General features: G+C 53.8%; 1 protein-coding gene across 4 annotated transcripts in view; it reads right to left on the bottom strand.

Moving 5' to 3' along the window:
- Ppfia3 (PTPRF interacting protein alpha 3) overlaps nt 1-11,065 on the bottom strand; it is a 30,512-nt gene that overhangs the window by 15,636 nt on the left and 3,811 nt on the right. For 3 of the 4 annotated variants that reach the window (XM_026789053.1, XM_026789054.1, XM_013353665.2), the window contains exons 2-14: nt 8,382-8,636; nt 7,552-7,653; nt 7,071-7,235; nt 6,516-6,590; nt 6,328-6,411; nt 5,366-5,587; nt 4,279-4,425; nt 4,065-4,199; nt 3,883-3,966; nt 2,965-3,096; nt 2,679-2,741; nt 2,504-2,583; nt 1,185-1,329 (exon numbers count right to left, since the gene is read on the bottom strand). In XM_026789053.1, coding sequence (XP_026644854.1) covers nt 1,185-1,329; nt 2,504-2,583; nt 2,679-2,741; nt 2,965-3,096; nt 3,883-3,966; nt 4,065-4,199; nt 4,279-4,425; nt 5,366-5,587; nt 6,328-6,411; nt 6,516-6,590; nt 7,071-7,235; nt 7,552-7,653; nt 8,382-8,621 — 1,674 coding nt within the window. In that variant the 5' untranslated portion in view covers nt 8,622-8,636. The remainder of the gene's footprint in view (nt 1-1,184; nt 1,330-2,503; nt 2,584-2,678; nt 2,742-2,964; nt 3,097-3,882; nt 3,967-4,064; nt 4,200-4,278; nt 4,426-5,365; nt 5,588-6,327; nt 6,412-6,515; nt 6,591-7,070; nt 7,236-7,551; nt 7,654-8,381; nt 8,637-11,065) is intronic. The other variant, XM_005366809.2, reaches the window with a different exon arrangement.

The following is an 11,065-nucleotide window of genomic DNA, read 5'->3' as shown; positions in this document are numbered from 1 at the left end:
ACAGGGTTTCTCTGTGGTTTTGGAGCCTGTCCTGGAACTAGCTCTTGTAGACCAGGCTGGTCTCGAACTCACAGAGATCCGCCTACCTCTGCCTCCCAAGTGCTGGGATTAAAGGCGTGCGCCACCATCGCCCGGCGTCTGTTTTCTTTTTAACATATTGTTTCGTGTGTGGTGGTGGGTGTGCATGTGTCATGGTGTGCATGTAGATGTCAGAGGACAGCTTTGGGGACTCAGGTCTGTCCTTCCACCACATCGGGCCTGGCCTTGAACGCAGACCACGAGGCTAAGCTGCAAATGCCACAACCTACTGAGCGTCTTGCTGGCTCCACCTTACTTCTTTTTCTGTTGTTGTTTTTTGTTTTAGACAGGATCTCAATGTGCTAACCTTGTTGGCCTGGAACACAGAGACCCACCTGCCCAAGAGTCCTGAAGGCCCAGCCCTACCTTATATTTTGAAACACAGTCTCACTGAACCTGGAGCTCCCTATTGAGGCTGGCTGACCACAGGCTTCAAAGAGCCTCCTGTCTACACCTCCCCCGAGCTGAGACAACAGGCACACTCCACCGCACCTGGCTTGTTACATGCATGCTGAAGCCTGGGAAGTCGGTGTTGGTGTGTACACAGCAAGCGTTTTGCTGCGTGTGCTTCTCCACAGCATGAGTCTCTTAGTGGCTCACCTAACCGTCGCGAAGCCATGCCTACACCCATGACTGCCCCGCACCCAGCCACTTCTTCTCTTCACCCGGCCTCACCCCCCTGGCTTCTCCACTCTTCCCTCATCCATATGCTCACCATGTAAATCACAGGAGGAGATGCGATGTGCGGGTGGTACCCGGTGGTATTGGAGGCCAGGAGGGAAGGCAGTGAGTCAGAGGGATGCGTCCTTCATCCCAGCATCCTCCCTGAGCTGCCCGGATCCAGCTGCCCCCAGCTCTGCCCACTGCCCCTCAGTCCAGGCCCCACATCCTCCCTGAGGAGCCTGGATCCAGCTTCCCCCATTACTGCCCACTGCCCCTCAGTCCAGGCGCCACATTTTCCCTGAGCTGCCCAGATCCAGCTGATCCCCAGCTCTGCCCACTGCCCCTCAGTCCAGGCCCCACATTTTCCCTGAGCTGCCCGGATCCAGCTGATCCCCAGCTCTGCCCATTGCCCCTCAGTCCAGGCCCCAGAGGGGGCTGCTGACCTTGGAAGACTCATCCTTGGCCCCTGACCAGCGTCCCCTCTTGCCTGCCCGGCCACTGGCAGCTCCGTAAGGATCCAGGGGGGCACCAGAAGGTAAAGTTGGTGCCTGGGAGTAACGGAGCTCCAGGGCACTGCCAGGGAGAGACCTGTGAACATAGGAAGGGTAGTTAAGAACCCAGGGGCCAGACATGAGATAGAGGTTAGGGGGTCACAGGAACAGGCCAGCCTGGGCTGGGGGTGGCAATAATTGGACTTAGTAGGTTATTTTAAAATGAAATTGAGCTGGGCAGTGGTGGAGCATCCATTTTAATCCTAGCACTCAGGAGGCAGAGGCAGGTGAGTCTCTCTGTGAGTTATAGGCCAGCCTGGTCTACAGAGAAAATTCCAGGTCACCCAGGGTTACACAGAGAAACACTGGGAAAACAAAACAAAAAAGGAAAGAGAGAGAGAGAGAAGGAATTGGGTATGAGACATTTGGGGGAGTTTGGGGGAGAGTTAGGAGTGTATATGACCAAGACATATGTATGAACTTGTCAAATAATGGATTTTTTTTTTGATTTTTCGAGACAGGGTTTCTCCGTAGCTTTTTAGAGCCTGTCCCAGAACTAGCTCTTGTAGACCAGGCTGGCTTCGAACTCCCAGAGATCCGCCTGCCTCTGCCTCCCGAGTGCTGGGATTAAAGGTGTGCTCCACCACCGCCCGGCCTTAAATATTCTTAAATAAACAAAATTGAATGAAGCTGGACCTGAAGTGTAAGCTTGCAGTCTCAACTACTTGGGAGGCTATGGCATAAGAATCACAGGTTCAAAGCCAGGCCAGGCAAGTTAGTGAGATTCTGTTTCAAAAGGAAAGTAAAAAGAGACTGGAGATATACAGGGTAGAGTTGAGAATCCCCCAGTGAGGGTGGGAGTGTGGTCAGAGGTCTCTACCCTGCCTAGAATCCCCCAGCGAGGGTGGGAGTGTGGTCAGAGGTCTCTACCCTGCCTAGAATCCCCCAGCGAGGGTGGGAGTGTGGTCAGAGGTCTCTACCCTGCCTAGAATCCCCCAGTGAGGGTGGGAGTGTGGTCAGAGGTCTCTACCCTGCCTAGAATCCCCCAGCGAGGGTGGGAGTGTGGTCAGAGGTCTCTACCCTGCCTAGAATCCCCCAGCGAGGGGGTGGGGTGTGGCTTGATGACAGCACACATGAAGCCCTGGGTTTTGATCCCCAGTACTATAAAAATTAAAAAGTAAGGGATGAGCAGCTGAGAGTAAGGAGTGGAGATGAAGGGATGAGCTTGACTATCGGGGCTCCCTAGGAAAGGACAGGAGGGCTTCCCTCACCGGGAATAGGAGGAGGGTGGCCTTCCCCGTAGCTGGTCAATCTCCATCTGCATTCGCTCCATCTCAGCCAAGAGCTGCTCCTAGGGAGAGGAGGCGGGCAGAGCTATGGGGTGAGATTCTGATGCTCTGAGGAGAGGCTGCTCAATAGCTTCCCCATGGAGTCCCAGGCTCCCACCTTGTTCAGCAGTAGCTCGTCTTGAAGCTTCTTCATGTTAGCAATCTCCTCGCTCAAGGAGTTCTGTGGGGACAGGGATGAAATGGGAGGGCGAGGCTGGGATGGAGGGGTTGTGGCCTAGCAAAATTCTGCTCTTGGAATGTTCAAGAAAAATGGTGCCTTCAGTCAGTCAGAGTCTGCGTGTAGGGAGGTGTCAGATGACAGATTTGAGGAAGATGTATGGGCCCCAGAATGACAGCTAGAGACACCGGGGTTGTCAAAGGCCTAGGACGAGTGGGGAGCACACCTTCTCCTCCAGCGCACCCATGCGTTCCTTGAGGTGAAGCTGCAAGCGTTCATTGGATTCGCTCAACAGCTTGTCCACTGTCTCTGACAGTCGCTTATTATGGTCATCATTCATCTTCTCCCTCTGCCGGGCCTGAGCAAGGGACAGGGCAGAGACTGTCAAGCGGTTCCTTCCCCTATTATTGCCCTTCCCCGAAGCCCTCCTCCTCTCATCTCGCCTCCCACCTAGCTTGGCCTCATCTAAGCTCACTCCTAACCCACCCCTCATTCCAACCAATTCCTCTGACGCACCAGCTCAGCCCCGCCCACTGTCCTCCTCTAAGCCCCCCTCTTCATGTAAATCTCACCCAGCCTTGACCCCATCTAAGCCCCGCCCCCTCGTTTTAGTACCTCCCGAGAGGTAGCCTCACTACACCCTATTTCCCATCTATATCCCACTCAACCATGTACTCAGCTAACACAACCCCTGGAAGCCAACCCCAGCTCCTTCATCTAAGTTCCTGTCCTCACTCTCAGGCTCTTTAAGTCCGGCCCTCACAGAGTTCCACCGAACCCATTCCCTCCGCTAAATTCCTCCCAATCACACCGCCTCATGTAAGCCTCATACCCCGCACCTAGCACCTTCACGTAAGCCCGAAAAGCTCTGCCATTCATCTCAGTCCCTACTAGCTCACTCCCTCAGTAAGCCTTGCCCCAGGCTGGCTCATCTAACACACACACACACACACACACACACACACACACACACACACACACACGCTTCCAAGTCCTGCTTCTCATGCAAACCCCTCCCCTGATATAAACCTAGTCTTTCATCATCTAAACCATATCCCTCAGGTAAATCTTACCAGGCCACACCCTCAGATAAGCCCCGCCCCCACCTCACAGCGCGCTCCATTGGTTCTCTTGGCTCCCTTACCCGCTGCAGCTCCTGGTTCTTCTCCTCCAGCTGTGCCTCCAGCTGCCGAAGCCGTTCTTCAAAGTTTCCATGGCGTTCTTCAGCCTAGGGGACAGGACTCGTGGAGTCTGACTTGATTCCACCAAGATGCAGATCCTGGTCCCGCCCCTGCACCCCTGGCCCCGCCCCTGCCAGGCTGTCACCTTGTTCAAAGCAGCCACACGCTGTGCCAGCTGAGCCTCTATCTCCGGCAAGGTCTCAGCCTTCTGCAGGGTCTGCTGGAGCTTCTGCTTGGCGTCGTCCAGCCACTCGGCCAGCTGACGGCTCTTCTCTTCACTCTAAGAGAGAAACAGGCAGAAATGCCGAGGGGCTCCTTTACCCAGCATCCTCCCATGGTCTCTTGCTGGTGGCTCTCACCTGTCGGTACAGCGACTCTTTGCTGGCCAACTCGTTCTCCAGCTTGTCGTTGGCATCATGTAGAGACGTGGCCTCACGCTGGGCACTCAGGTAACGCTTCTCCAGCGTCGTGATGCGCTCTTCCATATCCTCCCGCTGAGCCAGGGCCTAAAGACAGTGTGAGGAGATGTGTGGACTACAATTCCCAGAAAGGCTTGTGGTGGCAGAGGCTGAGACAAGGCATGGCAAGGGTTTATGGAAAATAAGCTCCTTGCCCCATTGTGCATCATCGCTTTTCAGACAGTCTGGCTTAGACCCTCCCATAAAGATGATGGAAAGCTCAGGGCCTTGCAGTGCCACCTGCATGTAACCCTGACAAGTAGGACTGAGAGTGGGAGGTCAGTCAAGTTCAAGGCCTGCCTGGGATACGTAGGTCTCCACTCAAGCCCACTCAGTGTAACACTGTTAGTATCACAGAGTACTTGCTGGCATCTCTCTGGACAGTTCATGCCCACTCTCAAAGAGGCTAGCACAAGCTTAGACTCCCAGGAAAGATGTGCTAGATCAGGGGAAGATAGGCATGCCTGGGGCTGGTGTGAGGGCTGGTAGCAGGAAACAGCCCTGCTAAGGGGAAATAAAAAATCTATGTTCCCATTCACTGTTGTCAAGTATCCAGCCCAGCAGAGCCTAGTATGTCTGAGGCAGAAGGCCATGACTGCACAGCCAAGCTGGGCAAGTTACCCTGTTTCAAAAAGGAAAGCAGCAGGAGGGATGGAGCTTGACTGCAGAGCTACTGCCCAGTATCCCTCCTGAGAGGCTGGGATGACTCAGAAGAAAGTACCTGCCAATAAGAATCTGGGACCATGGCTCAGAAGTAGATAGATCCTGGGCCTAGGGGATGTGATATCCTGGGTTCTATCACCATGGTAACACAGTAAAAAGGTGCTAAGGGCCACACTGCCACATGCAAACACTCAGATCAGCCCCATTGTGCAGCTGAGGAGACTGAGTCCAGGTCCCATCATCCTCAAACTCAATTACTCTCGAAGGGTTGGGAGAAGGCCAGGGCAGGGGGACAGAGAGCGGCTCTCCAGGGGCTCCGCCTCACCTCCTTGAGGTCTCGTTGCAGCTTGGAGTTAGCTTCCTCGGCCTTACCCAGCTCGCGGTGAGCAGTGCCCAGCTCCTCCTCCAGCTGGCTCATCTGACGGCACAGCACCGCCAGGCGCTCCCGCAGCTGGCACACCTCTGCCCGCTGCCGCTCCAGGGCCTCCTCCAGCTCTGCCGTGCGCCGGCTGGAGTCTCCAACAGGACCCAGGCCATTAGCAAGGGTCTAGAGAGAGAGAGGAAGGAAGAGAACCCAAAGTGCAGAGCAGGGTTGATCAGCTACCATAGGGCAGGGGATGGGAAGGGGAACCAGAGACCAGTAAGGGCCTTGTAGACCAAAGTCCAAAAGGGTCTGTCACTGACGGCCAAAGACATTAGCTAGGTGACCAGTAAAGCTATTTGGGGTTCAGGTGTCATTGGGCCAAACATTAAACAGACCATCAGGAACTGATGAAATGGTTCGGCCACCAAGCCTGACGACCTTAGTTCAGCCTCCAGGACTCACGTCATGAGAGGAGTGAACAGCTCCTGTAAGCTGTCCTATGACCTCCCTGTACACACAGGCGGTACCACTACATTATCACAGGCAAATTAACAAGAACTTTGAAAAATAGCAAAATGCTCATTACAGACTCAGACTCAGGGAGGCCCTGGGCATAGTGCTGGAGGCTTGGACTTCAATGAGGTAGAAGGCTCAGGCAGAAGGATCTTGAGCTGGCGGTCAACATGAGCTGTAGAGTGAGACCCAGACTCACAAAAAGTAAAAAGCTGGCTAAGGATGTGGTTCAGAAGAAAAGCCCCTGCCTAGAATCCCTTAGTGAGGGGCTGGAGACGTTGCTCAGTGAAAGAGCCCTCCCTAGAATCCTCCAGGAAGGAGTACGCGCCGAGGTAGAGCACTTGAGACCCTAGATTCCATGCTCAGCAAACCAATCACTGTTGAGTGGAAGTCACAGGGAGGGGACTTACACCTCTCACCTGTCCGTCCCCATCCTTGCCTGGCTCCTCCAGCCCTGACCGCCTTCTAGATAGTTGATCTCGAAGGTTCAGAGTCTAGAAGAACCAAAACACCGGAGCACACTGAGTTCCTGCTTAGAGGCCCTGCGGATGTCCTCCACCGAGACCTGGCCCCTCCCCTTCTCTGCCACGCCCCCTACCTCCTGATTGCTGAGTTCCAGCTCCTCCTCCAGCACCGCCACTCTCTCTAGTGCCATCCGCAATCTTTCTCGGACCTGAGGAGGGGTGTGAGACATATTCAGACCACGTAGAGCCTGGAGCTACTCAGGAGGCTGAGGCAGCAGAATGCCTAGTGCAAAGTCTCAGTCTGAGTCTGGCGAACTCGCCCCTTATCACCCTGCGGAAGAAAGGTCTGAAGCCACTGTGAGTGTGGGGTGTCAGCCAAGTATCAGGCAGGCTATCCCGCGGTATCCACTACTCTCTTCTTATTTTTTAGACAATATAACCTTGTAAGGCCTGGAACTCTCTGTGTAGCCCAGGCAAGCCTCAAATTCATAGAGATCTACCTGCCTCTGCCTTCTGAGTGCTGGGATTAGATAGTACATATTTCTTTTCAATCAATTCATGTTCCAATTCGACACAATAATGTTTTCTCAGGTGTGAATATCTCCAGCCAATAATAGCCAACTTTTTTCTCTTTCCCACTTAGTTTAGTTGAGGTCAACCACGTTTTCTTCATTTTCTGACTCGCCTACCTTCTCATCCAGGGCCTTGTGATGCTCAAAGAGGGACTTGAGAGCCTTGAGCACCTCGACCTCCGAGGAGACGCCTCCAGGGGACTGGGCCTGCCGTTTCACCACAGTCATTCTCAGGGAACGCTCGTGCCTGGACACCAGACACTCGAGGTGTTCCAAAAGGAGCTGGAAGGATAGGGCATGGCGTCAAAAGATGCAAGGGAGAAAAGGCAGGGTCAAGGCAAAGGGGACACGTTGGTAGTGCACAAGGAAGAAAATATAGGAGCATGCAGAGGTGAGGAAAAGAGGGACAGCAGAGGTGGAGCTGAGGAAGGGGATGATATCAGCAGAAAGGTCAGGTCAGGGAAAAAAGGAGGGGAGCACGGGAAGGAGATGATCCAGGAGACTGGGAGCAAGAAAACTAGATGCTGGAAAAAGACATGTTGGTCGGCACCACCCTATGCCCCATCCAGCTCAGACCCCCATCGCCAAAAGCCCTCACCCGGGTGTTGTTACGCTCTGCCTTCAGCTCTGCGATCTCTTCTTCTCTCTCCAGAAGCTGTTCCCGACATAAGTTAAGCTCCTTCGTCAGAGCCGCAAACTCCTGTCCAGGCGTGGGTAGAATCAGATGGCTGACTCAATTATTTTCCTATTTTCTCTCTTTGCAAGAATTTGAAGGCTCCGCCCCTCCTGGTTAGGCCCCGCCTCCTCCAGCCACTCTAGAGTGACCCTTGCCAAGTCCAGCTCCTCAAGCAGTTCAAACTTCTCCCCTCTGGGCGGAACTCTCCTCCCCGTTGTTGCTCCGGACCTATGGGTCCTAATTAGGTCACACTTCCTCTTGTTGCTCAGACCCCGCCCTTCCATCTATACCACGCCCATCTCGATGATGAGGCACACCCACCAATGCCAAGCTAATTCCACATACCTCCCTACAGGAGACAGCTTGCACCACCCCTCCTAGGCTACCCTCTTTTCCCAGCTAAACCTTCTAGAGGTCCCGCCTGCCTAGTAAACCCAACTCTTTCTTACACTGCCTGCCTCTTGCTAAGCCCCATGTTTAATTTTTGGGGGGCTCAGGCCCCGCCTCTCCTCCAGGCTCCGCCTTTCTCAAGCTCTGCCCTCCCACCAAGTCCTACCCATCTTGCCATTCAGGTCCCGCATCCTCAGCAAATCCTACGGCTCAGGCTCCGCCCTTTCCATATAAGCCCGGCCCATCTCGCAGCTAGGACCCGCCCATTAACAGCAAGCCAATCCCATACGCCCTTCCTCGTGGCTCCGCCCACCCAGGACGGCCCTTGCCTCTAGGCCACGCCCCCTCGGGCCCCGCCCAACCTGAGGCAGAGCGATGCTGAGCTGCCGCTGCAGGGAATCCTTCTCGTGGCCGAGCTCACGCAGCCGCAGTTGCGCTGTCGCCAGTCCATCCTGCGCCTCTCGCAGCGTCTCCAGCAGGCGCTCGCGCTCCGTGAGCATCGTGACCATGAGGCGCTCCAGCTCGCCGCCCGCCTCGTCCGGGCCCAGCGCCGAGCCCCGGCGACCATCCTCGCTGATGGTGGGCATCACCTCGCACATCATGGCGGCGGTGCCGGCCTGCGGGTGCGCAGAGGGGGCAGACTAGCCTTTTCAGGGCTCAGGCAGAGAACTGAGGCGCTGCTAGTTTGGTACTCCCTTGGGCCCCAATCCGGGCATTGCATAAGGGGCAACTGAGGTCAGTAAAGCTGATCATGACATGGGGGAAAATGAGGTTCAGCCTCGTGGTGGGGAGGCAGGGAAACTAGGTGCTGGCCGCCAAGAGCGCGAAACTGGGGCCTGTCCTTTGTAATCATGGCAAAGATAAACTGGGAATCCATTGCTCTTGGATAAACAGCGGGGACTTCTTAGGTAAAAGCATTTCGGGATGTTGAGACTTGACTCTGCCAGACACTGGTAGCAAACCAAAGCCTGGCCACTCGAGAACTGAATAAAGCCGGGGGACTAATCACTGGCTGAGTGGGTTAAAACTAGCTTTTTCCTGTTGTGGCTCCGCTTTGAATCCTCAACCCACTCCATAGATGAGGAAACTGAGGCCCAAGCCAGAACCACGCCTCAAAAAAGTCACGGGACTTCGGCTACTGAATTAGGTCACTAGGCAGTGATGTGGTGCCCATCTCTCTCTACGACCTAAGGACCAACAGTACACTTGAGGGAATAAGAGTAAAAAAAACCACGAGAGCTGGAGTCATAGCTCAGCGTAAAGCACATGCTTGGCACAGCGCGAAGCTCTGGGTCGAATCCCCAATACCAATAAAATAAAATATGCATTTATTAAGCCAGGCAAGGTTGTGTAAGCCTGTAATCCCAGTAGTTGGGAAGTGGAGTCAAAAGGATCAGGAGTTCAAAGTCATTCTCGGTTATTTTAGGGAATTCCAGATCAGTAGGGGTTACATTAGACATTTTCTCATAAAACAAAAACAAAGCAAAAATGCCTAAGACGAATCAGGGTCGAGTCATTTGCCTCAGGTCGCAGCTGTCTAGGCCCCCCACAGCCGTCGACCTCACATCTAGGGGTCTGCGACTCCAGCAGTCTCCTTCCCGGAGCCCTCCTTACTCCTAGTGGGCCTAGATCGCTTGAAAGACCCATAAAATCTAAGATGTTGGAGTCTTCTCCGCCCTTTTAGGATCTAGGCGTCCTGGGATGCTCCTCCAGCCCCGCCCTCATGAGGCGGTAACCAAGAGTATGGGAGGGGGAAGGGGTGGGGTTTATAGGGCCGGAAGGCGGGATTCGGGCCCTCCTGGCCACGGGCGGGGCGGAGATGTAGTGAGGGCCAGTGAGCCTCTCCCTGGAACCCTTCAGGTCCAACAGGTCCATCTGGCCCGGCCGAAAGCAGGAGGGACTTTCACTCCTTCCCCAGTCCACGCAGCGGCCTAACCGGTTTGAGATTGGATACTTCCCAGCTCCACCCAAATGAGGACTGTGACCAAAGCCTTGCTCTAGGGCCTTGGGTTCTTGTGAGAGGAAGAAGAGGGCAGATGGGCTCTGGAGTGTAGCAAAGGGTGCAGCTGAGTCCTGAGAGCCCCTAGTCTTTAAATGGTGGTCATGGAACTCTACGCCTCCCAGAAACTAAGTCCAAGAAAATGTTTCTGAGAGAGAAGGCCAGCTTTAGGCAAGACCCCAACATGGGGAGCTCAAAGCCACAACTAGGTCAGGACACACAGCCTGGGGTGACTTAGGTCACAACTAGGTCAGAACATACAGCCTGGAATGACTTAGGTCTCAACGGGGTCAGGACATACAGCCTGGGGTGACTTAGGTCTCAACGGGGTCAGAACATACAGCCTGGGGTGACTTAGGTCTCAATGGGGTCAGGACATACATCCTGGGGTGGCTTAGGTTGCTGTAGACCTCAGATTCACTGAACAAGAAAGTGGGTACTCGGGCTGGAAAGATGATTGAGAACACTGTCTCTCCCAGAGGACCCAGAAGGCAACTCACACCTGTCTGTAACTCCAATTTCACAACTTCTGACGTTCCCATACAGACATACATGTAGGTAAAACACCAATGCACATAAAGTTGAAATAAATAATTAAAAGAAATAAAGTGGACAATCAGTGTCCTCAAAATGCTACATCCCACACTAAAGACAAGACACTGAGCCCAGAACTGACCACAAGAGCTGCTTTTTTGCTAACTAGCGGGCCCTATGCTACAACTGAGGTTTTGAAGGTAATATCAGTCCAAGACAACCTGACAAGAACCCAAAACACAGAGGTGAGCAAAATGACACAAAGGGACATCCCTAATGCAGGACATAGTAAATCTGGATACAGTAAAGATACAGAACTCAGAGCCTGCTCAGCATGAATGCATGGACACAAAAGATAAATTGAGCCCCCAGCTGATCCCCGGTGAGGCAGAAGGATGGCAAGTTAAAACCAGCTGGAGGAGCTGGACAGTAGTGATGCACCTTTATTTTGTTTTGAGGTTTTTTGTTGGTTTGCTTTTTGTTTGTTTATTTGTTTTGATTTTTTTTTTTTTT

The sequence above is a fragment of the Microtus ochrogaster genome, unplaced genomic scaffold, assembly GCF_000317375.1.
Source record: "Microtus ochrogaster isolate Prairie Vole_2 unplaced genomic scaffold, MicOch1.0 UNK14, whole genome shotgun sequence".
Lineage (NCBI taxonomy): Eukaryota > Metazoa > Chordata > Mammalia > Rodentia > Cricetidae > Microtus > Microtus ochrogaster.
Note: the sequence above shows the minus strand (reverse complement) of the source record. Positions and strands in the feature narration are given on the sequence as shown.